The sequence below is a fragment of the Drosophila santomea genome, chromosome 2R (genome assembly GCF_016746245.2).
Source record: "Drosophila santomea strain STO CAGO 1482 chromosome 2R, Prin_Dsan_1.1, whole genome shotgun sequence".
NCBI classification, from domain to species: domain Eukaryota; kingdom Metazoa; phylum Arthropoda; class Insecta; order Diptera; family Drosophilidae; genus Drosophila; species Drosophila santomea.
The window spans coordinates 12,952,091-12,979,281 of NC_053017.2; the positions used below are offsets into that span (position 1 = coordinate 12,952,091).

Sequence of the window (27,191 nt, forward strand, 5' to 3'; positions counted from 1 at the left end):
CCAACAGGCATGGCTGTCCGCAGATGTCCGCAGAAGTCTCGGCCAGCAATGCTTCAGATTTAAATGAAGTGAAGTGAATTTAATGGTCAGCAGACATTTGTGCCTGGCCAACAGTTTGCCCCGCTGGAGGGTCTGGATTTTGCCCACATTTCCCCTCACGGATTTCCTCCTTCAGTGGAGTGCAGTTTTCCGTATCTGTGCTATATTTGCATAGTATATGTTTCAAGGGCTGGTCTGTCTGCATGGCGCACATGGAAGTTGGTTCTGTTCAGTTTGGTTTGGTTTGGTTCTGTGTAACTATCAGCGCAAATGTACTTGAAAATTGTAATGAGCTCTAAGCTCGAGCGTCAACAACAAACAGTTTCAGTCTGGACTCGATTCGCAGTCATCCTTCCATGTGCTCGGATTATACTCCCCAAAAATACATGGAAGTTGGGATGGTGGGCGAACAGTTTGCAGTTACATTTTACGGAATTACAAGCGGGGACTTGGAATCGATTAAAGGGCGCTTTACAGCTTTTTCCCATATGGAAGACACTTCACCAAATGGAATCGAAATTTCCCAATTTGACTGAGTGATGCAAGGCACGTTTGACCACCAATTAAAATGGAATTTCCGATCTTTATTCGTTGGTAATCTTGAAATGTTGTTGTTTCTACATGAAAATTAAAAGGAGTATTAGTATTTTAGTTTCGGGAAATCATTATTGGTTCGAATTTTAAACAATATTTAAATCGATATTAGTAGCAAATTATTCTCTGCGCATTCGAGCTTTTAGCTCATGCCGAGCATCTGACATTTTTAGTCCTTCGTAGCACTCAGTTATTTGCCAGGCGAATTCGCAAGAGTCTTCATCGCTTGTTTCGCTCTCAAACAAATTACAAGTCTCGTCCATTCGCTGTACGCCTTCCTCGGTAATTAAATGACCTACAGCTCGGCCAAAAGCTCCAGGTATTATCTTGTTATCGGTCATAATGCCAAGTTTTTCAAAAAAACAGCGGAAAAAGCACTTCACACTAACGCCTGGATCGTCGTTCACATGACGATCCGCAACATCATGTGCTGTGACGCCCACCTCCGCCATGCATTGTTCCTTGATTAGACCAGCTTGTACCTATAAATAATAATTTTAATAATATTTTTAATAATTTGTAAATGCACCTACTAAGCCCGTTGGTAAAGTGCCAACTACTAACAATAATGTGAAGCAGACCAACGAATGCATTTTTCAGCAGGGTAGCTCTAACCAGTATCTCCTGCCAATGTTGTGTAGTAAATGTAGCTATTGCTAAATATCTGAAAATCATTTATGAATGCTAGCTTATAAAGAACGCTTTGATAACCGTGTTTAATTCGGTTTTGCAATAGCCGAGTGCGAATAATTGAGTTGTGTGGTGGCTATCAACCCAGAAACAGTCTTGTTATAACTAAGTGTGGAAATACTATCAATATTTTATAGACAATTTTTGCAATGACAATTTTGGATAGCAAACCATTTTATCGAACAACAAGCAAGAAATCTTTCTGTAATAGCTGAAATCGAGATATCCAAACGGAGGTACCACTCATTAGCTTCCATTAAACACAATCATCGGGCCGAGGAGCTGGTGCTTTGAAAAGTGCATCGGGAAAAATGAAATCACGTCGCGCCACTGCAACAAATTCAAGTTAATTGAATTCCAAAGTAAGCATAATTCCAGCCGGCAGCCGCTCGGCTCTAAAAGCGAGCACACACTGTAGAGCAGGAGGCTCTTTGATATTCCTGCAAAAAGTCGCCAGTCAGTCAGTCAGTCAGTCAGTCGAGAGCGAAGGGGTAGGCATTTAAACTAAATTTAGCCTGAAATTGCTTCCTTTTTTGCTGTCGGTTGTTGGCCATTCTGTTGCCGCTGTTGCCTGACGGTTGCCACTTTGCCGACAACACAAAATTCAATTACAATTGGCAGCAAAAGCGGCAGCAAAAGCAGCAGCACAGCAGCAGCATAGCAAAAGCAAAAACGAAAACGAAAGTCGCGCCTGCAACTCAAAAGCCAACGAACGAACGAGCTGGCTAACAAACCGGAGTGGAGTTGAGTGGCAAATGCAACTGCAACTGCAACTTAGGCTGAAACCGAAACTGAAACTGGAGCTGGAGCTGGAGCTGGAGCTGAGACCCAACCTGAAGCTGCAATCCGGTTTCTTAATGTTTTCAGCACTTGCAATTATTTTATGCCGCCATCGTTTAAAGTGTCGGAAATTTGGTTCGGTAATTAAATGAAAATCAACGGGGACCAACGCCTGGCCACCGAAAAAACCAGGCTAAAATAGTGCTGTTTATTTGTAAAAGGAATTATACTCTACCAACAAGCTGCACCTATTAAAATTAATGTTGGTTAAAAAACTTTAACATTTCAATGATTTTTCCCCTCAATCATTTAAGTCTAAAAAAGGTTTAATAAGAAAAAATCATTCCACATGTTCAATTTACATATTATTTGAATAAACAAATACCTACAAATAATTTGTATTTTTTCTGTTCCTATTTTTTAGCAAAATCCCCATTGCAAATGAAAATACCCAGTTTACGCAGAGAAAATCTGAAAAATATGAAAACTTCGGGTGTCTAGCAGCTGCCGCCAAACTAGTTCAACTTGTTGTAGTCGTTTTTCGCTGGCTCTGGCGTAATAACAGGGGCCCAAATTCAAATCACACAATCGCAGTGAAACGAACCTCTCTGCACAGTAATCAAAACACTCGTGGCAATAAAAACAACACAAAAACTGATATCAAAGAGTGTACGGATGAGAGGAGGAATGGGGCTGGCTGGGGGCTAAAAGCCAAAGGGAAACCATAACAAATCAAAGCACTAATGAATATTGAGAGGCCACTAAAAGGAACACGCGGCAGGAGCAACAAATTAATATCGAAGAAATACCAAAATTCACATAATAATAAATGCAGCTCGACGAGTAGAAGTAGGGCTAATAAAGAGCCAGTTAGTACGGGAGTAAGAAGCAACTTTTCCACCAGGATAATGAAGAGGCTTTGTGCGGGGGAGAAATGAGGAGAACACCTGCCTAACAACCGAAGGATCGGAATGAGACTGGGATTCAGAACGAGACAGCAACTCTGGCCGAATGAAGGTAATAAAAATCGTATAAATAACCAAAGCTAAAGACAACAAGCGGCAAAAGGACTTACAGAGCGCTTGAAATATTATACCTATTGAGGGGTGGGTAAACTTCGCGGGCGGAAAGGGGGGAAGGGTGAGGGTTGCTCGTTAATTTGCAATAAAATCCGATTATAACCACAAAAATGCGCCCATACAAGATATATACTCGGCGGTACTTATGCTCTTAACCAAACCAAACCGAACCGAACCGAACCGAACCACAACCCTCGCACAGGTGGAAATAAAAAGCCCGGAGGTCAATGCCAACTTGTATCAATAAGTACAAAGTGTGGGTGGGGCAGGCTTACATTGATATTAAAGCCCAGCTATAAATAAGACGCCCTCCAGGCAGGCAAAGCCCACAAATTATAGCCCAGGTTTTCGGTAACGGGGTGAGTTTTCTTCCCCAAGTCCTTTCTCCAGGTGGCGATTCTCCACCAAACCAGACCGAATTGAGATAGCATTCGAATTTGCATCGCCCAAGTGGAATTGCAGGCGAGTCCTTTCCAAAGGGCATCAATTTGCCGAACTGCTTTGGGCTGTCGCCCCATTTCTCCAATCGACTTTCAGCCAAAAGGCATTTTTCTCTGATGGGGATGAATAACGTGCAAGGGGTTTTCATGCTTGAATATTAACCAAATTTCGAACTTTACTTTCTGAGGTGATTTCTTGCAGGTCATTTTCTGTTGCTTTAAAAAATTACTTAGGAAAACTCGCTGTCCTTATGATAAATTGGTACCAAATGAACACTCTTTTAACTACCATAAAATCCCCTGTCAAACGCCCAAAACTTTATACTGGCCCCAAAACGATTGAGCTTTAATTTAGACATTAGTCAAAAATATCAGCCCTTTTCGGAAAAGAGATGTCTTCAGTTAGCGCCGAACTCCTTATTTTACTTCCTGCTCAAACCAACCGCAAAACAAATAAAAGTGTAAACACTGATTTGGCACGCGCCCTTCTTAGCCGAAAATTTATGCATAAAAAGGCCGATCCCCTCTTGGGGCAAGTTGAGCCCCAATCTCATAACCCATACCGGAACACCCCCAAAAAGACACCCCAAAACACGGTAATTACCTGAGTCCTTTGCACGCACACAACCATAACGTGTATCCTGTGGGCGAGTCCGATGCAGAAGTTGAAGGTGAGGCATTCCCACTAGCGGCGCTGTCTGGCAAACTTTTCCTTTATCATTATTATCGGAGCAACATGCATATGAATATGGCTCTGCCCCGGAGTCATGTCTGCCTTGCCAGCCCATCCTGAGTCCTGTGTCCCGAGTCCTCAGTCCTGAGTCCTGTGCGGAATCCTGTGCGGAGGTGTTATGGCCGGCTTCCGAGAGGACTTAACCGCTTTTGTAATGCATAATTTTGTGGCCTCGCAACCCCACATATATATGCATAAATAATTTGAGTATTTTCGTCGTTGGGTTTTTTTCTTTTTTTATTTCGCTTTTCCCGCCAGGTTAGCATGCGGAAAAATTTGTCTGCTGGCTTATTTTAAGCAAATTATGTGTAATTATTCACAAATTAACGAGCGAACAAGCGAAGAAGAGGTGGAAGTCATATTAATGTTTATTAAATGAACAGGCTGCTGTGGTGTCAGTTTATTGACTTCGCTTAGATCGCTTTTTGGTTAGCCGAGCATTTATAATAATTTCGTCATTTCCACAAACAATTTTGCAACAATTTAGTTAATTTATAGTCAGGTCTGCGTTTGCCTTAGCCTTCGAATAGCCGTTAAATGCACAAAGGACACGCAACACGACAGACACAAAAAGCCCTTCTCCAGCAGCCACTCCTCTGGAGTTCCCCCTTTGAAAACCCAACCAAGTCGAAGCAATCCAAATCCGGTCCCATCCAGGTCGACGGACGACGGCAATCAGACGATAAACTTATAAATGTTGCAGACGCCGCAGAAGCCGGCGCAGCCATACATATAGTAATTATGGCCATGGGCCATATTTTCCAACCAAACTCGGGGAGTTTGAGCCGACTTCCCTGGGTTCCCTGTTTCTCTGGCATAACAAAAACCAGAAAGTTTAAGCGCAGTTTGTCGTTGCCAAAGGACAACTAGAGCAGTTGATGAAGAAGTAAGCCGAAAGGGTTCAGTCTGCAACCGTTTATTAACCCAGACAATAAGCAGCTCTTCTCGTATCCACAAATTAACGGAAGCTTAATCAAGTTAGGAATCCTTTGGTGCGATTTCGTTTTAGAAAAATTAGAGGAGAAGGTCGTATAGAAATATTCCGAGGAAGGAGATTTTGGCATAACAAATGCCAAGATAATATCTTATTAAATGCTCAAACTTAAATTGGGATGATACCATATAATTACTCCACAATGCCCGTTTAAGATATCATAATTGGTTAGCTGTAAAAACAGGAACTCGTAAGAACATATGAGGTTTAGCGGGACTTTATATATCCTTAAAGATTTTTGAAGCCCGCAAACACAAATATTACCAAAGTCATAATGACAATTCCAGCCAAAATAATCCATCTATTAATCTTCACGGTCGTATTAAATCATTATTTAATTGCCCACAACGAAGATTAGCCAATTTCAAGGGGCATTCCACTCGGTTGGCAACCGCATCTCATCAGAAAGTTCGATTTGGCAATATATCATCACCGAAGCCGCAAGTGACGAATACCGGAAAGCTCTTAAATAAATGACTATGCGGTCGAAATGGAAATGAATTATGAAATATTTCCAGAGCCGACTAATGAGCCGCAGTCGAGTAAAAGTAGCTGTCACATTAGCACCTTGCGCGATGTAGACCCGAGATAAGCTAACGACAGGTCACCAGACCTCGATGACCCTAAAAACTGCCCAAAGGCCGCCCGGGCACACTTTTATTTTTCACAAATGGCATAAAAAAAAAAAAAACATTGACAGGTATCGGGGAAAATGATGTGATAACAAGAATAAATACATTCGCATTCACCAGCCGATGCGATTCCTAGCAAGCAAAAAAAAAGGTCAAAAATGCCCGAGGACATCATAAACGAGAAGGTTCTCCACCAACCCAAGACGGCAAAACAATAACTGTAGGCAATTTGGCCGTTCGCAACTGTTTATTTGTCAAACATTTTTCTCTTTTTGACATCTCGACTTCCAGCGGCGACGCCGAAGTCGAAGGAATCGAAACACGCGCCATCATCTTACTGCGAGTCCACCCACTTTTTTGGGCAAAGTCCGGCTCAAAATGGGCAACCAACTGCGACAAGTTGGGATTCCCTTTTACGGGACGGAGACGTCCGAAAATTGTTATCGATGTTTTTGTCATGTTTGCCTCAAATTAAAATCCCCAATAAACGGTCCAAACTGACAGTTGGGCTCACTGATATATTATTGTCCTGCCGCTGCATGCTAAGCAGGAATTGTCCTTCCGTCCAGTGTTCTGTTTTCTGTGTCCTGTGGCCGCTTTTTAATTGGCTCTCGTGCTGGTGGCCTGGAAAATTGAAGATCAAACGTAAGCCAGCACAAATCCAAGGACGTTTTGTGTGTAATAAATATAAATGCAAAATAAAACCCATCAGTGGCTCGAATGTAGTTAAATTTGATGTAGCGGCCATATTTGATATGTGTTAGGCATGATACTCTATTCTGTGTAAGCAATAGCGTATTTAACAAATAATTGTTTATAATATTATAAAGTGGAAAAGGAAAAAAAATAGATTTTTTAACAATAGGAATGGAATTCCAATAGAGTTTAATTAAAATACAGCAAAGCGACTTTCCATGAAGCTCCTGATTGTATTTTCCGTTAATTTATTTTGTGTTCTGGAAAAAAACAAAGAGATTATCCCCTTTGCAATCCAATGAATGATTCATCTCGCTCGCTTGGCCAAAGCCGAGATACGGCCACCAATTTGATTATGGCCATAAGTAGACAAGAAGGAAACTTTGGTAGCTCCAACTCCATAACACTGACAATCTTGACAGAGACAGAACCGAAAAAGAAAAAAAAATATATAAATGGCCTTTGAGATTGCAGCTTCATTTACTAATTTCACTGGCTATCTGCTAATCGAGCGCAAAATAAGCAAAAACAAAACGGAGGACGTCTGGGTTGCCAAGAGCTTTTCCTCGAAACTTGGGACGTTAATTATACGAGCCAAGTTCTGTGTGTCTCTCTGTCTACGCACTTGTAACAAAATCGGGCGGCGATGCACATTAATTAGTTTTTATGATTATTGGCGGGCATTGAAATACAATGCGCGGGGTCTTTTCGGGGTGAATTTACATAAGTCAAGACGCGACAGCGGCAGTATGTGGAGGATGATAGGAGGATGCTAGTTGAATTTGTCAATTTCTAATGCCGGTTTATCGCACAAGGCTTATTTACGAGCTCCAAAGGATGTGGGCCGTGGTGGCGACAGTTGGCTGTTTCCCACACATACATACTCTTTCCAGATTAGGGGATCCAACTCCAGTGTAGAGCCATAAATATGCAGTAGCTTCTTGTTTTGCTGGCAAATCCATTTGGCTAAATAAATGCCATGGCTGACATAAATAAAAGACAATTAAATTAAGATAATCGTTCTGACTTTGTTGGCTCTGTTTTGCTTGATGATGCCAAAATGAATTGGTAGGACGCTCCCGGCATTCCCCATTCCCCTTGAATAGTTGGATCCCACACTTAATGCGCTTTCACATAAACATCAAATCCACCCAACAGCTTTAAATGCTCCACGAATTAATGGCAATCTTCCAGTCGGTCTCCCATCCCGGCCAAATCCAGCATCATCCATGTTTAAGCCCCATTCTGCGACAATTGCCATGCACTTTGATTTGGCTTTGATTTTTGCTTAATTGCTCTGCCAACTCTCGTTCGTTTCTGTTTATGGCCTTGCTGTTTGGATGTGATAGAAAATTAAGCAGAACACGAGAATAAAACTCTCAATTGACGGCGACCGCAGAGAAAAAGTCTGAAATAACCGACATAAAATCTAATTACGTCAGACTCGAGATTAATGTTTTGCTTCCGCCAAGATTAAATTTGATTTACACTTTTCTCTGTGCTCGTTGAAGGAATATGCCCAAGAACAATAAAACAAATTAGTTCTTTGCCATTAAGGCAACATAATCTTTTGTATTTCGAAGGGAATGCTAATAAGTAGGGGGTCTGCTTTTACTGGAGTCATTTTCCCATGGTTGAAAACCCAACCAAAGAAATTTAATCATAGTGTAAAAATAAAAACCAAATTAACATCACTATTTTCGATTTTAAAGTGAAATGTTATCATCTCGCCATTCAGCTTCTTCGAATGTCGAGATTGGAAAGTGAAAAATATTCAAATAATTTTCACTTTATTTATTGGAAAACAAAACATCGACCAGCATCGAAAAGTCTTCGGTGAAAATCTCAATCGGCATTTTGGGCTCACACAAAATGAAAACATAATTCAGCTAATAGATTTGCATAAAACATGTCGTTGCAGTCACATAAATTTTCTCTAACCCGCCGAAGCCGAGAAAAGATAACTCTGTTATTTATTTGCTTAACAAATGTAGATACAACGGCTGTTTATGTTTAAGGTAATTAATAAAATCCGTGTTTTGTGTCGCACTTTGTTAGATTTTACTGCTTTTCCACACTGCAACTGCATCTGAACTGCAATTGAACTGGCATTTGGCAAATCATGATTTGGCAATACGTGTGTGGACTTTGGGTGCAACACCTCCGGATTCTGGTCGCTGAACTTTCGAATCTGACGTGCCGCATTGCCACAAAAATGTCCGACACCTAAACGATCTAGCAAACAACCAATGTACCAATACAAATTTATTCACAGAGAAAAAGAGCTGATAATTAAATTTAAAATGTGTACTTTTTGTTTTTAAGTCATATATATTTTTAATGACTTTTCGATTCAACATCATAGAAGGCTGCGAATAAGTTATCTTTTAAAAACTGTAAGAGTAAAATTTTAACTAAACATTTTCATTTTGCGCTGTCTAGCGCAGTGTCGGCAGTTGGACAATAACAACAACATAAGTGTAGTGCGATAGACTGCATTTGTGGCCCGTCAGGGCATCACTGTCCCCCTCACACTGCGAGCAGCTGCACAAGAGGGGAAACAAAAGCAGTGATTGTCTTAATTCAAATCTGCATATAATCGCGAGAGATGGCAAACTCTAGGAAAACGAAGCTTCTTGGCGAAGCTATGAGAGAAGCCGTCATGGATGAGGAGATTACAGGAGTGTTAACTCTGGCTGAAGAACTGGACACTAGCGGCAAGCTTGACCCATATGTTATAGCAGTATCAAGCAGTAATGCAGCCTGTGTCACTAGTACTGTGATAACAACTCATAGTCCAATGTATACCTACACTTCATCATCGCCCAGCATATGCAGTAGCGTGTGCTCAGCGTCTATGCCTCTTAAAGCATTGGGCGCTTCTATAGACTTCCCCCCTTTACCGGGCCTCAATGAATCTGATTCACCTAGATGGCAAAAAATCCAGAGCCAGAAGAGGAAGGTGCCATTGAACTCACCAAAAATTCAACGAAAACGTGCCGTTTATAGAAATTTAGAACCCAGTGACCCTGTGTCAGCTAACAGGTTCGAGACACTATCAGTAGATGAAGATGAGATGGACTGTATTAGTGTGGACGAACCATCGACTAACGCTGAAGCAGCGGCCTACCGTTCTAATACCGCTTCTAAGGCTAAAGACAGCAACGTACATAATAAGAACGCAAACGTACAAAGTAAAACTGATTCATCTACGATAAACTCTGCTCATACTGGTAGTCCAAAACCACCTCCAATCGTTCTTATGGACGTGACAAACGTGAACGAACTTCTTATCGCTATCGAGGAAGTTACAAATCTTGAAAATATTGAAATCAAATCCTCTGTGGGCTCCACTCACAGAATCTACACCAAGGACGCTAATACCTACAGGGCTGTAGTACGACAACTAAATACTCTGAAAATTGAATTCCATTGCTATCAATTGAAAGACGAGAAGCCATTCAGAGTTGTTGTGCGAGGATTACACCATTCACAGCTCCATCACAAAATCAAAGAGGAATTACTCAGACAGGGGCATAAAGTTCAATCAATATATAACCCAAAAAGCAACAAGAGCGGTGAAAAGATGAACCTCTTCTTCATTAATGTAGAAAAGAATCTAAATAACAAAGATATACTCCAACTACGATCTCTATGCCGCCAACGCGTCAGTATTGAAGTAGCCAGAAAAGCGCACGACATTGTGCAATGTCGGAGATGCCAATCGTTTGGTCATACTGCAAGATATTGCTACAGACCTTTTATCTGTGTCTCTTGCGGTGAATATCATAAATCATCAGATTGTCCCAGAAGCAAAGAAGCACCAGCAACTTGCACTCACTGCGGAGAAAATCACCCAGCTAACTTCCGTGGCTGCAAATCCTATCAAAAATTGCTCAAAATGAACGACAATGTACAGAAAACTCCAATAGTGGGCATAAACAATAACTCTACACCTAAACATTATGAAAATGGAGTTTCTTATGCTCAAATAGCCAGAAATGCACTTCCAATCACGGAAAAACAAAACAAACGACCAGGAAACCTAACAAATAGGCTACAGGACGCCAATCAACAACAACATCACTACGGTGCAAAAAATCATGCGCACTTCTTCTCAGATGTTTCACAACAGCAAAATACACAAGAATCTAATATAGAAACGGCAATTGCATCGCTCACAAAAGCTATCGAGGGTCTACACTCCATGCAAGCCCAGATGCTGCAGATGCTGGTCGCAATTAACGCGCAACTCACACAATGTCCCAAATAAAAATTCTCACCTGGAACACGCGAGGTGCTGCCGGCAAAATGACTGAAATCGGCCACCTTGCGGAGAGAGAGAATATTGACATTCTCCTTCTCACCGAAACGAAGACATCCAACCTTCAACTATTTGGATATGAAGTCTACACTTCAAATTTACCTGACGGCAGTCGCAGGGGTGGAGCTGCAATCCTGGTTAACAAAAAGATCAATCACTTTCCCATTGAGCCAATCGCCCATGCTAAAGTCCAAATCGTGGGTGCCAAAATCCAAACATGTATAGGACAAATATTCATCGGATCAATCTACTGCCCTCCAAGCTTCAGCTGGACTCAATCAGAATTTGATGACATATTCGCTAACTTCAACTTTCCAAGATCATTCATCAGCGGAGACTGGAACGCAAAACATCCATGGTGGGGTTCTGCGATCACCTGTCACCGAGGTAACTTACTTGCCGCTAGCGTCAACTCAATTAACGCCAACATCCTGGCGACTGGAGCACCAACATACTATCCAAGCGCAGTAAATCGAAGACCATCCTGTTTAGACTTTGCAATCTATCGCAACATTCCACACGACAAGCTAAACATCAGAGACAGCTGGGACCTTGAATCGGACCACCTGTCTCTCATCACTACATTAAAAACAGAAGCCACACAATGCACTCAACGTAGGCAACTTCTTAGCAAACACACAAATGTAGCTGTTTTCAAGGAAGAACTATGTAGATCGATACGCCTTAACATTAAGATCAACTCTGCTGCTGAAATTGACGACGCGGTAGACCTCTTCACTACCAATGTGACAAATGCGGCGAGGAGTGCAAACATGCACACTGTAAATAATCATAGCAGAGCCCTCATACGCCACTCGAATAGATTTGATCCAACCATTGCAGAGATGCTAGTACGTAAGAGAGCACTGAGAAGACGTTATATTCGAACGCACAGTCCTGAGGATAAAGCTCAATGGCATAGATGCGCCAGAGAGCTTCACGTTGCCATGGCTGAATTGAAAAATGCGCAATTCGAACATATGCTTACCAATATGGATTATTCTAATGATTCCACTTTTAATATGTGGTCCTTTACCAAAAAAGTAAAAAGAATGCCACAGAAAGTTACGCCTCTGAAGAACAGCAATGGTAACTGGTGTCGCTCCTTAGAAGAGCAAGTACAAACATTTGCGGAACACCTTGGCGACAGATTCACTGCGTTTAATTTCGCATCCGAGGGGGATATCAACAGTATAAACGAAGTACTACAGCGCCCATTCCAGATGTCACCTCCAATAAGACCTATCCGTCTGGAAGAAGTCTCAAACATGATACGTACCCTCAAAAGACGAAAGGCGCCAGGTCACGACCTAATAAGCAACGCAGTACTTAAAATCCTTCCCAAGAGAGCACTATTACTTATCACATTGATATTCAATGCGATACTTAGAGTGCAATACTTTCCCAAAAAATGGAAGAGTGCTAGAATCAGTATGATTCTAAAGCCAGGGAAGCCGGAACAGGATCCAAGCTCCTACCGGCCTATCAGTCTCCTGCCCTCCTTATCGAAGGTAATGGAAAGGCTGATAGCTTCCCGACTTATAATACATCTAGAAGACAATGATACTATCCCAATGCACCAATTCGGATTCAGAGCTGGCCACAGTACGATTGAGCAACTGCACCGTGTAGTCAATCATATCCTGAAGGCCTATGACCATAAAGAATACTGCAACGGAATCTTCCTCGACATTCAACAGGCATTTGATAGAGTTTGGATCCCGGGACTACTAGCCAAAGTCAAAACAGCGCTGCCAGCCAACCTGTTTGAGCTCATCAGATCGTTTCTCACAAACAGAGAGTTTTGCGTCCAGTCCAGAGACGCAACCTCTGTAAATGTTGCCATTGCAGCTGGCGTACCTCAAGGAAGCGTCTTAGGACCGATACTTTACTCCATCTATACAGCAGACATCCCCAAGCCAAGCTATTATGAAATGACCAATGACAACAGCAAAATGCTGCTGGCCAGCTTCGCTGACGACGTCTGCTTTCTCAGCTCCTCGAACAGTGAGACCGAGTCGTCACAAATGCTGCAAACTTATCTCAACGAATTCGAGAAATGGGCCATGGCGAACAACATCAAAATTAACGAAAGCAAATGCGTAAACGTTTGCTTTACGTTACGCCGTAAAACAACTCCTGCGGTACACATTAATAATGTGGACATAGAGCAAGCAACTAAGGCGAAATACCTAGGCCTCACACTGGACAAACGCCTAACCTTCCGAGATCATATTGCCAGAGTCGTCAAAATGTGCAACCTAAAGCGTAACCAACTATTCTGGATGCTAAATAAGAAAAGCAAACTACCTTTAAGATGCAAGCGTCAGATTTATCAGCAAATTATCGCACCTACTTGGAGATACGGCATCCAAATTTGGGGAGTGGCGGCTGCGTCCCACCGAAAACGATTCCAAACCGTCCAGAACAAAACATTAAGACAAATCACTGGCTGTGACTGGTTCGTTAGCGGCCAAACGCTTCACAATGATTTAAACCTGAGCCTTGTTGAAGACCAAATCTCGTTCTTCTCAAGCAGATACAACGATCGACTAACTGCCCACCGTAATCGTCTCGCCCGGAGATTACAGGGGGCTATCCCAATTCGCAGGCTCAAAAGAAGACATTTTGGGCTGCTTCTAAGATGATAGTATGAATATATTATTTACCTGAAACCTCACTACTCGAAATTTGACCTATTCCTATATATTAAGATGAAAACAAATTATATTTTATAATTAAGAGATTATTTACTTAAGACAACATTTAGGTTAAAGGCTTTAATTGACCTGTTCCTGAATAATATTAAATAAAGATGTTAATTAATTTAAAAAATGACTTTTCGCAATGAGGAGTGGAGAACTATTTAATGTTTGTTGATACATATATATAATTTAAGACTTTGGTTTCTGCCAACATTTATTTCTGTGTAAGACTACCAGGGAGCCGTAGTATGTGTGTTTGGGTCACCAGTTCTGCATATGATTTGGTTTGGGGGCAACTGGTTTGGTTTCGACTCGGATTTTGGATTTCTTTTGGGGCACCGTGCAGTCGCAGTCGCAGTCGCCAGTTATCTACATAATTAATGCATGTCTCGGGCCACACGAAACATGCAAACAACTGGCATATTGACCCAATATCTAGGCAAAGGGCTTGACATTTGTGGAAACCCAGCTGGAAAACGACAAAAAAAAAAAAAAAACAGAAAAAACCAAAAACAGAAATATAGAAACCAAAAACGAAGTCGGCTAAAAGCCAGGCAACATCGCGTGCCAAAAAGCCACAGAGCTTTATTGGAATATTTATGCCTCTGCAAGTCAGGCAAATAATTAAAACGAAGCAATGCCGCAGAGGAGAAAAATCCAAATAATTATGAACGAAGACCTGGGAATGACACAAAACGCAGAGAGACAGCAAAATACTTTCGGGCTGTGATTGATGATGGGTCGTGCGGATTCGAACAGAAATATATTTGTTTTAAATTTGTTATTCATTTATGTCAGGGCGGGCGAGGAAAATGTTCGGCGGTGGACGTGGATGGCACCTATCGGGTTTCATCAGTCGAGTTTGCCCCAAAGGAAGGCTCCGTCGATCACGAGCGCCTCCCACTTGGGTACCCAAAAGAATTACGAAAGCCAAACTTGAACCCAAACCCAAACCAAAATCCAAACGTATTCAGGAATCAGCTAGCTAGGTATCATAAATAAAGTGGTTTATTATATTCAAGAATTTATGGCACTTTCAGAGGAACACAATTGATAATTGCTGTCGTCTGCTTTTCTTCCCGTTTCTTCGCTTTTCATTTGCCATCTACGATTTCTTCACCCAACTGGAGAGCAATTAAAACTGTTCAGAACGCTGTTTTTTTACAATTCTTTTATGCTGTTGATGACGATTTCGGCGCCTCATCGAACGACTCGCAGGGGGCAGAGTGCTCCATAAAAATAAACCATAACCATATTCCGAAGGGTCTGAAAACTCAATTCCAATCCGGATTCAATTTTTCAACAGAGTTGTTGGCCCTGCTTTGTGACACCTCAATAAAATCAAAAATGCTGCTCTTTGCCCACCGGGGAGGAAGCTCCAAACTCCAGGCCACCGAAACTGGCGCCATTTGGATGTGGATGAGTGGATGAGCCATATCCGCTGGCCAAGATGGTCATGCATAAGTTAGGATCGGTCACCAGTTCGAGGCGACTACAAAACACGACCAAATTGAAACAAAATTGACCCCCCGTGGTAGAAAAATTAAAATTTTATTTGTTTAGCAGGCGGCGTGACAGCAAACATACAAACGACAGGTTCACCGCGACCCCGACAAATATTAATCAAATTCGTAATACAAACAGCACGACAAACAATATAACACTTTCGAAAAGTCCCAGAGCGCAAATCCAATTAATAAAATCAACATTGTTGTCGCCGTATCTGTATCTGTATCTGAACTCTGTATCTATTTCTGTTTTTTCTCCACTGGGGCTCTGGTTTCGTTCTCGGCGATTTAAATATCACAAGTGGAAATCAGTGGCCCACGCAGAGCGCAGAAATCACAGTTGAATACATATTTTTTCCATTAATTTATTAAATTAAATAGAATATATTTTTTGTAGATCGCGACTGTGGCTTAGTTCAATTGCTAAATTAGTTTTGAAAGACTTTGTTGCAGTATTTTGTTGGTCACCATTTTTTTTTGTATATTGTATATAACAATTTAAGTAGGTATTACTACGATTTTGAATATCAATTTATTTTTTCTATTTTTTTATTGCCTCATTAAATTGTCTTCCCTCCTTTTACGGCCGACTACCAAATTTGCCTCAAATTGCTATCGCTAATTTTTATATATTGTCAAATTATTTAAATCATTAAGCCAAAGCAATTTTTAAATGTCACAAGCGAAATTAACGAAATTGAGCCCCGGTATTTGATTAATTAAAGGAAGAGACACATACGCACATATGGCCCAGACAGACGGGCTAACACACACACACACACGCAAACACACACACACCTGTGCGCAGAAGTTTGGAGTCGAGTTTGTTGGGCAAAGTTGAGCGTTGCGGGTTAATTACCATGTCAAATTCAAACAAAAACAACAAAAGCCAAGTACGCCAGCGAAAGGAGGTAGTTTATCATTATGAGCCAACAAAAAGAACAAAAAGAACACGAGCAACGGTAGTCAACGAAAATAATAGGCTGGCAAAAGGTTCGAGGCGGCAGTGCGTACGGTCAAGGGGCGTGGCACTTCCAAGGGGGCGGGGGTTGGCCTAAGTAAAACCTTTTCTTATCATAATTACGCACAAAACGCAGAGACAGGTAGAGCCAGGCCGCTCGGAATATAATTGAGCAATGCGTGGGCGTTGAATAGCGCTGGGAAATGCGGTAAGACAGGCATTAAATTTCACTGAGAAAAAAATAACACCAACGATAGACAATAGTTGTCTTTCTAAGAACTTAAGCCTAAGAACTTAACTGGTTCCTTGGGTGAATCTATGATCGCTGGTTAATATGACACATTCCTTACAGCCTAAGATTTACAGATTTAATACAGAGTATATTACGTACTTATTTTACGGTTTCTGCGATAAATTGCTATAAATTTGTAATGTATTTCTGTCAGTGTATATATAAATAGATGCCAGGTTCGGTAGGAGACAAATGCAAATGCCCGAAACGGTGGTCTTTGGGCGCGAACCTAAGCCTAATCGGAAGTCAAACACACGGGGAAAGTGGCAGAGACGGTGTGTCGGGGGAAGGGGGATGCACCCGCATTGCAGCTGCCTCTGTTTGGCCCGTGGGCGTGGCACACGCCCAACTATCCAACATTCTGAGCCGGACTGAATTGAGCTGAGCTCGCCCACGCTTCGCTGGCGATTTGCGCACTTAACAGACATCCATTTATAATCGCCGGCCAGCCGTGCGGACAGCCACCATCCTCTGCACCTACATATATAATATATAAATAACTATATATATGTATATGTGTGTGTCCAGTCATTTTGGATAGGAATGGGTCCCCACACCCAAGGCGGAGTGCGTAGTACATTATAATGAAATTATGCATACAAAACATCGCTCATATATCAAGCGAGAGAGCTCGACGACGGCGGCCAAGTGACGCCGCGTATTAAAATAATGACTTAATTTCGTTGAGAGGCCCTCAGCGGAGAGCTCTGCACACACACATTCCTGTCATTTCAACCAAATGCCCAACCGCCCCACCGATCCAACCACGGATGGATCATAGGCATAAGCCATATGTAGGCATATTCATCTCACCCCATCCCAGAAACCTGGGAACCCATAGCCCAGAACACAGAACACAGAACCTTGGCTAACAGTTGCATTTGACTTGGCGCGTTAATTGCCATTTGGCTGTCCAACTAAGCGGCCAGTCATGGACACATGGACACATGGACACATGGACACATGGACACATGGAGACATGGATATGGAGCTGAGGGCTTATCAGCAAACATACATATTTCGATATTATGCACGACAATTGGGCGCAGAGAATGTCGCATAATCTAGCTGCAAATGCGTCATGAATGGCCGGGCTGACAGATGGATTGCCAGATTGGGGGACTTAAGCTGGCAGTTGGAGAAAGGTCAGATTGCAGTGACCCAGATCCAGGTCTAATTATAAGCGATTTGTAATTATATTAATGGGGAAATAATACTGAATAAGCCATTTTGGGTTTATAAATCAAAGCAGTGTACATTACTTATCTTTTCTAGGCTTTAGCACTAGTAAATAATTCATATTAAATCAAATTTATCACATTTTAAATGCCTTTAATAGTGCGTTGCAGCTAATAAATGCAAGAAATATGATACATTCCAAATCAGTTCGATAAAATCCACCTGCAGGCAAAAAATGTATTGATGGATTCGCATTCAAAGTAATCAATTAAGGAGCTAAGAAACCCCTTTGGGCACTGAAATCAGAAACACATATAATTCCGAATTCGTTAACCTTTCGAAAGCGAGACTTCGACTCGATGCTTCCAGAGGCATTCCAAGTGGAGTGCCGGGGTTAACATTTCTTCCAGTCGACCAGTTGTCACTTTTGGTCTGCCTGACCCATTTCATCATCTCCATTCAGCGTGGTCATTGTCGCTCCCTTTAACGCTGGAATCCATCCATTTGGGCCTCGCCTGTACGCTTCATTTTCCACCACCTGCCATTGTGAACAGAGCTTTTTTGGTTTGGTATGGTTTGGTTTTGGACTTGGTCTTGGTCTTGGTCTTGGTCTTGGTCTTCGGTCTGGCACACTCAGCTGACAGCTGTCATAATTAATTTTGACTCTGTGCGGTAATTAAATATTTTCGTGCAGGTTCTTCAAGTGGCAGACAATGGAAGCAGTCATCGTCGGGTGGTCGGATGGTCGGATGGTCGGTCGTCGGCCAGCGTTTTGAATTTCAGGCCAGTGCCAGCTCTGATTAGCCCTTTGAAGTGTTGCATGATGAAGGAACAGAGCCGAGCTCAGGAACGGGGGGCTCATTACTCAGATGGCCAGCTTATCGGCAACAACTCAATAATCACCCAGAAACCCCACATCAAGCCCCAAAAACCCAACCATCAGTCAAAGGTGCTTAGAACCAAATTGAAATTGCCGACGTACGTCCGTTTGTGGCAACTTTTTCTTTGCGGCACGCTGGCCACAAAGTGGGTTTTACTTAAAGACCCACTTGGCCAGGAGTGAGTTGGCCAACATCAGCTAACCGCATTGCATTGTTTCGAAGGGTATATGGTATGGTATGCTATGGCATGGCTTGGTCTATATGGTTGGTATATATGGTCATATGCACGCGGCCGGAAACGACCTTGGCACGTTATCGTCGAGTTTTCATCACTTTCATATTCATACAATTTTCGAACCTGCCCAGGACTTCAGTGCTCAGGCATGCATACCACTTCGAAGGTGGTGCGGTGGTGCGGCGGTGCGGTGGTGAGTTGTGAGTCCGGAATCATGATTCCTGGACATTGTGGGCCAGCCAGCCAGCCAGCCAGTGGCCGGGCCAAAACCACGGGTATCTGTGTCGGAGAATCTCGACTGCCCAAACCCACACACACACACACATGCACACAAATACTCGTTCGTTTATTCGTTCGTTATGAATTTTCTTTGTTACCGAGAACAATTTTAATGGGGGAGTAAAAGTAAACCTGCTGCTCTGAAATCTGCTCGAATTTCATATGCGTTATGACAAGCCATTCGAGAAGGTGCCAAACAATTGACAGCTAAGCGAGGCAAAGCGGTAAGAGGATACTTTTGAGCTGGCCACAAATGAATTCAGCATTCTAGAACTCTGTTGCCGGACTACAGGAAGTCTACTGGTAAAAGTGGTAAAAAGTGCAAAAAGGCAGACCTCACGAACAACACACAATTCAAATAAGTGGTTCAACTAGGCCACAATTAAAATGCCATTAATTTTTGGTACTCGCCAAGAGCGTGTGTTACCATTTTGGGCCTTCTGGTTGAACAAACCCCTGTTTTCCTGTTTGCCAGTCAGGTAGGGCGTGGGTTCCTATGGCAGCTGAACCCCACCAGGATACCCAGGATACCCATGATACCCAGGATACCCATGATACCCAGAATACCTGTAGCTCACGGCTGTTACTCCTAACTGCCGCACGTTAGGCAAACAGTTATTGTACTCGGTACGCAGTAGTTGGCCATTAGACGACTGACAGCAAAGAAGAGGAAAGTGGGCTCCCAACTTGTCATTAGACAAATTCAATTTTATGCCAGGACAACAGCCAACTGGCGACCACAACATTTTTCGGTGGGTGCTGCCATACAATTTCTATTTAATTTTCCCAGTCCCCCGGCTGCTTTGTAACCCCTTCTCCGGGCAAAAGTAACTCCACATAATGTGCACATTGGCACGTTCGCATTGTTGACACAACTGTACCACGCATTTTCGAGGAGTAGACGGTGGGTGGGTGGGAAGTGTGCGGCAAGTTTATTTCGAGTGGAATCGCCGCTTTGCCATATCTCAAAGGACATTACAGTGCAGATAGACCTGGGCAACTGAGTGAGTGGAACGATGTGGGGCGTTCGGCACTTGCAAAGTACGAGTACTACCAAGATGAAGATAGAAATGCCGGTCAGAGTCATATGAGTGGGCGTGAATGCTTAAAAAACGGTGGGCTAAACTACTATATAGACTATATACCCGAGGCACATTTAACCAAAATAATGCTATATACACTATATATCCAAGGCACATCTATCCAAAATAATGATTTTATGGCATCTGACCAAGAGTTCATAGATACAAGAATTGTACAGATTTAATTTTGGTTAAAAGAGTGAAATTATTAGTAAAACACTGTTCGACTTATAAAAACTTCTGAGATTAACCACATTTATTAACATATTTTAACATAACTAGCTTTTTAACATTAACTAGCACCACTGTGCGGCTTGTCAAGTCGCGAGTGTTGCTCCAGCTGACGGCTGCCTCTCTGTCTGAATGTCTGTGTGTCCGGATGGCTGACTGGCTGACTGGCTGCGGCAACGGGTGGCGTCCTCTTTGGTTCAGTTAGTGGCATTGTCACGACTTCTTAATGTCATTTTATCAAAGGAGAGTCGAGGGACTCGGGACCGAGGTCCCGGGATCCAGGGCCTCGAGACCCAACAGGCAACACCCAACACAAAACACCCAACACCCATCACCTACATCCCAGAACACAGGACACAACACACGTGTATAGCAGCCGCACAACGCGGCGTATACGTGATGGGGTTATTATTGCCGCCGCTGTCTTTGTGTGTAGTTGTTGCTGCTGCTGTTACTGTGTGTGTGTTCGATATGTTTATATTTGTTGCGCGGTTTTGCGTGTCCCTTTTACATGAGAACAACGTTTACATTACGAACACAAACACAATATTACGACTTCATAATGTGCTTGTGTGCCATGCGTGTGTGATAAGCGTGTGTTCGTATCAAACGACATTTGGCGAAAATTTTATGGCGTATACCCAAAAAATTGCTGAAGCCCTCGAACCTCAACCACCTTTTTTCGCCCCTACCATTTTGTGTATCTTCTTTTTATTATGCGATTTGTTCAACTTCATTTTATTGCAAACACACTCGCTCAGGCAGACAGACAGACAGACTGATGCTGATGTGAATTGGTATTGGTGTATTTAAAATTTTATAGCAAACATTTTTATGCGCAATCGATCGAAAGGTTTCATTACATTTTAATGAAACGACATAGCAACTCGGCTTGACTTTGCCAAATTGCCAGGTAAAATGCTAAAAGGTACAGATACAGCTGGCATAAAAGGAAAACCGAATCGTTTTCTGTGACCCGTTTGCCGCTCAATTTGCGTAAGTTTATTTCGACCCCCGCTTATTTGAAATTTAAATTCTTCGGTTGGTCCCAGAGTTGGAATATATTTTGCTTTTGCACACCTCTCCGAGAAATGACACTTTAACATAAACGGAGAAAAGCGCCGGCGAAGCCTTGACATGCCATTCAGCTGAGATACTTTGCCATCTCCCAAATGCACTTAAACATTTAGTAAATGCGCCATAGAAAAATCACTTGGCATGGCACAAATTTTATATACCCCTGTAAATGTGCACATAACATATGCAACTGACACACATTTTATGTGCGGGCTTTCTGCTCCTCCGCCAGATATATATCTATATATGCGAACCTATATGAATTTATGCTATTGCCAACGACTGCCAATTCGCATAAATGTCACGTACGTCAGTTTGTCATTTGCGTAAAGGAGGTCCTGTTCGGTTCGGTTTGGTTTGGTTCGGCTTCGGCTTCGTCCTGCCCTCTTCAGAATCCCCGCTGCAATTTGACTGACTGCACACGAGAGCTTGGAAGCCCAACAGAAGGAAAAAAAAAAAATGACTGGCTGCTGAACGACAGTCGCAATTCCATGTCTCATATCTTATACATATGAATAACGCATACGCACTGTGTGCCGGCAAAAGTTTTCAAAGAGTTCAAATTGCTGGCATGCGTCGTGTATGTGCACAGGCGACTAATTAAAATTTTATGACGCCCGTCGCCTGTGTGTGCGTGGGAAAATTCATAACAATTTTGCCAAAACGCTCTCGAGCTATTTAAATATTAAATGAGATAAGGTTTTTGGACAGCCCCCGACAATTTGGCTACTTAAAAAATGTAAGGCGCCTGGGGCTTCATTGTCTCTCTAACCCAAGAAGATTGCTCATGTCGGCTATTTATTTTATTTTTCCAAAATTTCAAACTTCATTACACTTTCAGCTTAGGCATGTCGATGGCAGGTATTAAGCCGCTGATAAGCGACGTTGTCTCCGCTTCAATTGTCAATTATGTTAAACAATGTTATTAAATTACGCAAAAATAAGGCAGCCAAGCGGATTACACACTCGCAGTGTGGGCCAGGTGCTTCTGGCTTCTGTATCCTGGAATCCAGCGACAAATCAATAAGCTCAGGTGTCGGGATTTCCTACGCTTGCGGGTGGTGCCAGTGGTGGCTTTTCCCAAATGGCAAGCTGAAAGCAGAACTTCCATTTAGCATATAGAAGCCGCGCTATTAAACAAAACGGGAGACACAACACCGGGAATTACGCCACTCGGCACTACACACTAAAGTATGCAAAAAGTGGGAGGAAGTAGCAGGACCCTGTAGACGCTTTTTAATGTACCACCACGCCGGTGGCGGAAAGAATGTCTGCCCATGCCGTAGACATCATAAAAATTCGTTAAAAATAAAGAACATAAAGCGGCCAAAAGCAGCAGAAGCTTAAGCCCGATGGTCCCCAATTCCCGCCCACCATTTTGGTCGCGTTTACCGGCATTTCGCATTACGCATACGCCACCGTTTCGCTTCCGTCCTGTAGTGAGGCTACAGGAAGCTCACATTGTTTTGGCCATATTTACTTGAGGCAGCCCGGGGGCTGTTTGTGTGCCAGGCGCCATAAGTAACAAATTTTATAAATTATTTAAATTTTTATTCATGCAACGTTGTAAAGTTAAGCCCGCTGACAGTTAGCTAGTTTGGACTGGGCGCTTTATTTTTTTGTAATTTTCCCACCCTGCTGTCTGGGTGGGTCGTTTCTGGGCCTTTTGTGACCTTGACTCGCTGGCTTTTAAATATTGATAACGTCCTTTGATCTCGGTAAAGCAGGCCTGACAAGCAGCATTTGAACCAAAAGACCGGATCCGACCTTCGTATTTATGCAAATGCAGGAAGAAGTTATGCCTAATAAAATTCTGGGGACGACCGGGCAATGTCTTTCGTATAACAATGCAATACTTTTGCTCTTATATGTTCGCATGATTTATGAAAAGCAGCAAGTAGCGAAAATGCGAGTCAGGCGGGGCAATAAAAAAGAATGTCGCAGTTTTATGAGCCCCGGCCAAATGGCCATAAAATGTCGACGCACATATGAGAAAATATAAATAAATCGAACGATTATTGACAATTATAATGATATATGGATGCGTACTCAAAAGTCATAAATTGGCAGACCGAAAGAAGGGTGCTCCAGACGCCGGAGGAGGAAGCAATAAAAGGATCCGGCTGTATTAGCCAACTGGGTAAGTGGGACTTGCAACTCTGGGGTCAGTGGAGCTAAGTGGGTGCGCAAGTCAGTTTTGGGCTAAGAAACGGGAAGTGGCACAAATCGAAATATACTTACAATATATGTACAGCCTAATGATACTGCTCTTTAGACAAATCTAGACACTTAAAGCATAATGTAAAATATAATAACCGCAAAGCATTTATACTAATAAGTTCGTCATGCAGTGTACTATTTAATGATGCAATTGACAGTAGCTCTGACTGAACCCAAATTTTAAGGCCCCTCAGACGCCTATGTTTGCATCACAAATAAATCCGAAAATAGACGAGTTGTGAGTGAATGTCATAACCGCAGGGGCAGTTACTCTGCTCCGTTTTCCCGCACAACATCTTATACGAAGTCCAATGAAGACGAATTCTCCTCGGGGTAATTGCCCTGCTCCACTTCCCACCCAACGGTTCCCATCTAATTATCAATTTAGTGCAATTTGTTTCCCTGGCCGAGGCGAAGACGTAATTTCCATATTTGTGATGCATTTTATCTTTGACTCAACAGTCTTAATTCGCTCTCGTAATTTCTGACTTGCTCTGGGGCGGGCTTTTAAACTATTAAAAGTTGAAGTCTCGTCTGCCACCGATAAAGGCTGCCTCGTCAAACCCAACTGGTTAATTCTTAATGCAAAGCCAACGACGGACTGTTCTTTCTGTTTGTTGCAGGCAGATAGCGAAAACAGTTTGTTAATAAATTAAATTCTTAATTCACTGGCCATTATGGCAGCAGTCAACTGGCTGTTGTGTATGTGTTGTTAATGGCCCGGCGCCGAGTTTCCCAGAAAGTTTGGACACAGAGACTGCTTACAACGAATTTGCAGCTCGTTTATTACGTTTAACTTGCTGTGAGAAAATATTTGATTATTTAATTGGTATTGGTTTAAATGGTCTTGGCTGCTCATCATAAATTGTGCTAGGTGGAACATTAATTTTAATTTATGTATATGTTTATGAAACTTTTATGCCGACAGTGACAACAATAAAACGTTGCCCATATGCCACTGACAGACTTTTTAATAAACTAGATTTTTTATTCAACCCTTTTGCAATTTTTTGCATTTGTCTCAAATGCGATGCGATAATTTGTTGTTGTTTTTGTTTATAGCCAGCTTAATTGCAAAGTTTTTCAGCAGTGGTTAACCCAATGGTGACCGTAGATTTATGAAATATTTATATGGATATAAATAAAAGAGAGCATGCATGCACATTCGGTAGATAATTTAAATCAATTGCTGAGAACTGCAATTAGCAGCCAAAGATAAAAATAAATTAAAGGCCTCCCCGCATAACAAATGGCCCATAATCGGGCCACAGCGAAATCCAACTGGAATCCATTATATATGTTATGTACCGCTACGTACGAGTATTTATATAGCTACATATATTTTAATGGCCCAGTCCCCATAAATTATGCCGCATTTACTTTAGAGATAGAAAAAAAGCCGCTCCACTCGATAAATGGGTTGCGGTCGAGCCTTGAATCCTTTAATTTGAACTCGGACCGCCTTCCACACCCCGGCAACTTTGCAGCAGCAGTCGCAAAGTCAAAGGCACATTTCAAATGTCGAAAGCAAATAGAAAAGAAGTGAAAAAAAGCGTCGAGCTGAGGGCATTAAAATGCATGTGTGTAGTCTGGAGAACTGGAAAAATATGGCCAAAGCAAATTGCTGACTGCGCCAGAGTTGAAAACTTAACAAGTAAGAGTGGCGAGTGGAGAAGGAAACGAATGCCGCATGCCCAGTAACCTGAAATCATTAAACTTAACACTTATCGAAAAATATATGTGTGTGCTTACTTAAGATTGCCTTAGACGTACTGATAAATTAATATTGTAAAGTTGTGACTATACATTAACCAAGATACCTCTAAAAGATACCTCAAAGGATAAAAGATACCAAAAATATATTTTTTATTCGTTTAAATCTTTTTTGTGGCAAGGCCTCTTGGTCCATCTTACCCACTGCTATCCAGCAAATCCTCGCTGAATTTCAACTTGGGCCCTTGGCCAACAGCGCCGCTTCTTTTTAAATAAAGAGCAGCAAAACGCAAATATCATCGAATGGAATATAATTTATGTGCTCCATTTGCAGTCGGCAGTTCGCCACTCGCACACATATGCTGCTTTCCTTTCAGAAACCCCCAATTCGAAACCCTCTCCTCCTGAATTGAACGACTGTCCGCATTCTGGGCACTTTTGCATATGGGATACCCAAATGGAATGAAAATGGTTTGGGCTGGCAGTTAGCGATTCCCCAGTCGCATTTTGGGAATTTTTCTCGTTGCGTTTCATCTTTTGGCAAGGTTGCGCCTCCGATCCATAAATATCCGCTGGGCACTACAGTTGCCGGATCCCTTGGCTAGCAAAAGTTTGCCCCTACCATCGGCGTATTTGCCAAATTAAATCGTTAAATGCTTGTTAAAAAGTTCGACTTGCCTCTGCTTCGCCGTGTGTATCCGCATCCATATCCATATCCGATTCTGAATGCGAGTCCAAGTCCGAATCTCTATCTGCATCTGTATCTTTAAACCTGGTTTCTGGGCAACTCACCGACGCTTATGATTTATGCCAGCGCATGTTTTGTAGTTTTTGGACACAGGTTGCCTTTACCGTCGGAGAACGTAAATAAGCAGCGACCAAAAGGCTAAATGGTTAAAACGGCAGACTGGCCAAAAGGGTTGCGGTTTTCTGCTTTTCAGCTTTCCGCTCTTAGCTCCTTTTTATATTTATTCTCATACGTTGCCGGCTCGCTGGGGGCCATTAAACAATAAATTAAGCGAAAGAGAAATTAAACTAAAGTCGGATTAGTCATCGATGATTGTGGGTTCGCATGAGATGCGAAAAAAGGACTCAGAAGTTCTTGAGAACCGCTGAACACATCCTGGGGGTATAAATTTCAGGGGTTAGTCAGAGGATAGATGGGCCTTAAAAAATATGAAAGCGAAAGCAGATGGTTATATATTTACACACATTCAACCAAGAAGCACACGGTCTAGTAGTGAGACTTTATTGAGGCGCCACCCAGAATCACATACAAAAAATCATTTACATTCAAACAAATTCCAAAAATACAACTAATAGCTCGAATTATAGTGAAAGTAAAATGTAAAGACTGGAGAAGCATCTAATTATCGCAGTAAACGATCCGTTCATAATGAGCCTGCTTTAAAGACTTCCTAACGATCAATAACTGAAGCTAAAACACGCCTCTGCAACTTCAACTAACGATGACTGATCGGCTATAACTAATAAGTTGTGCTCCTTGCCCCTACGAATATTCATCCCCTGAAGAGCTAATTGCTCCACCTGCATATTTAATTGTTGGCCGAACATGGCATCTATCATCTGCAGATGATTAACGCTTTCCCCTGTCCCCTCGATTAATACATCAAGATCGGAGCGGAACCTGCAGCAAAACAAGGGAACACGACGGCGATGCAGCACAAAAAATGCTGTCACAATAAATTTAAATAAATTGTTGACAAACGCCAATAAACATAAATTTTTGGTGTGCAGCAAAGCAAAGCAGAGGGCCGGAAACCGCACTGTCAATCAAAAAAAGTGGAATTACAGAGAAGTGGCGAT

General features: G+C 42.3%; 1 protein-coding gene and 1 long non-coding RNA gene across 2 annotated transcripts in view; one reads left to right on the forward strand and one right to left on the reverse strand.

The window, feature by feature from the left end:
• Nucleotides 1–602: 602 nt before the first annotated feature.
• On the reverse strand, nucleotides 603–1,301 carry LOC120444690 (general odorant-binding protein 56a). The gene is made up of 2 exons (XM_039624556.2): nucleotides 1,167–1,301; nucleotides 603–1,115 (listed from the first exon to the last, which is right to left on the reverse strand). The coding sequence occupies exons 1-2, from the start codon at nucleotides 1,224–1,226 to the stop codon at nucleotides 753–755; spliced, it is 423 nt and encodes a 140-aa protein (XP_039480490.1). The 5' UTR covers nucleotides 1,227–1,301; the 3' UTR covers nucleotides 603–752.
• Nucleotides 1,302–1,402: 101 nt separating this feature from the next.
• The window catches only part of LOC122756407, a 70,054-nt gene continuing 44,265 nt past the window's right edge, over nucleotides 1,403–27,191 (forward strand). Inside the window, exons 1-2 of the long non-coding RNA XR_006356459.1 lie at nucleotides 1,403–1,685; nucleotides 2,528–3,120. This is a non-coding gene — a long non-coding RNA (uncharacterized LOC122756407). The remainder of the gene's footprint in view (nucleotides 1,686–2,527; nucleotides 3,121–27,191) is intronic.

What these genes read in the sequence shown, in the direction of transcription:
- LOC120444690 (XM_039624556.2), bottom strand. Translation starts at nt 1,226, where the DNA reads ATGCATTCGTTGGTCTGCTTCACATTATTGTTAGTAGTTGGCACTTTA. An exon ending in GCACTTTACCAACGGGCTTA is followed by an intron (nt 1,116 to 1,166) that starts GTAGGTGCATTT and finishes TATTATTTATAG; the next exon opens with GTACAAGCTGGTCTAATCAA.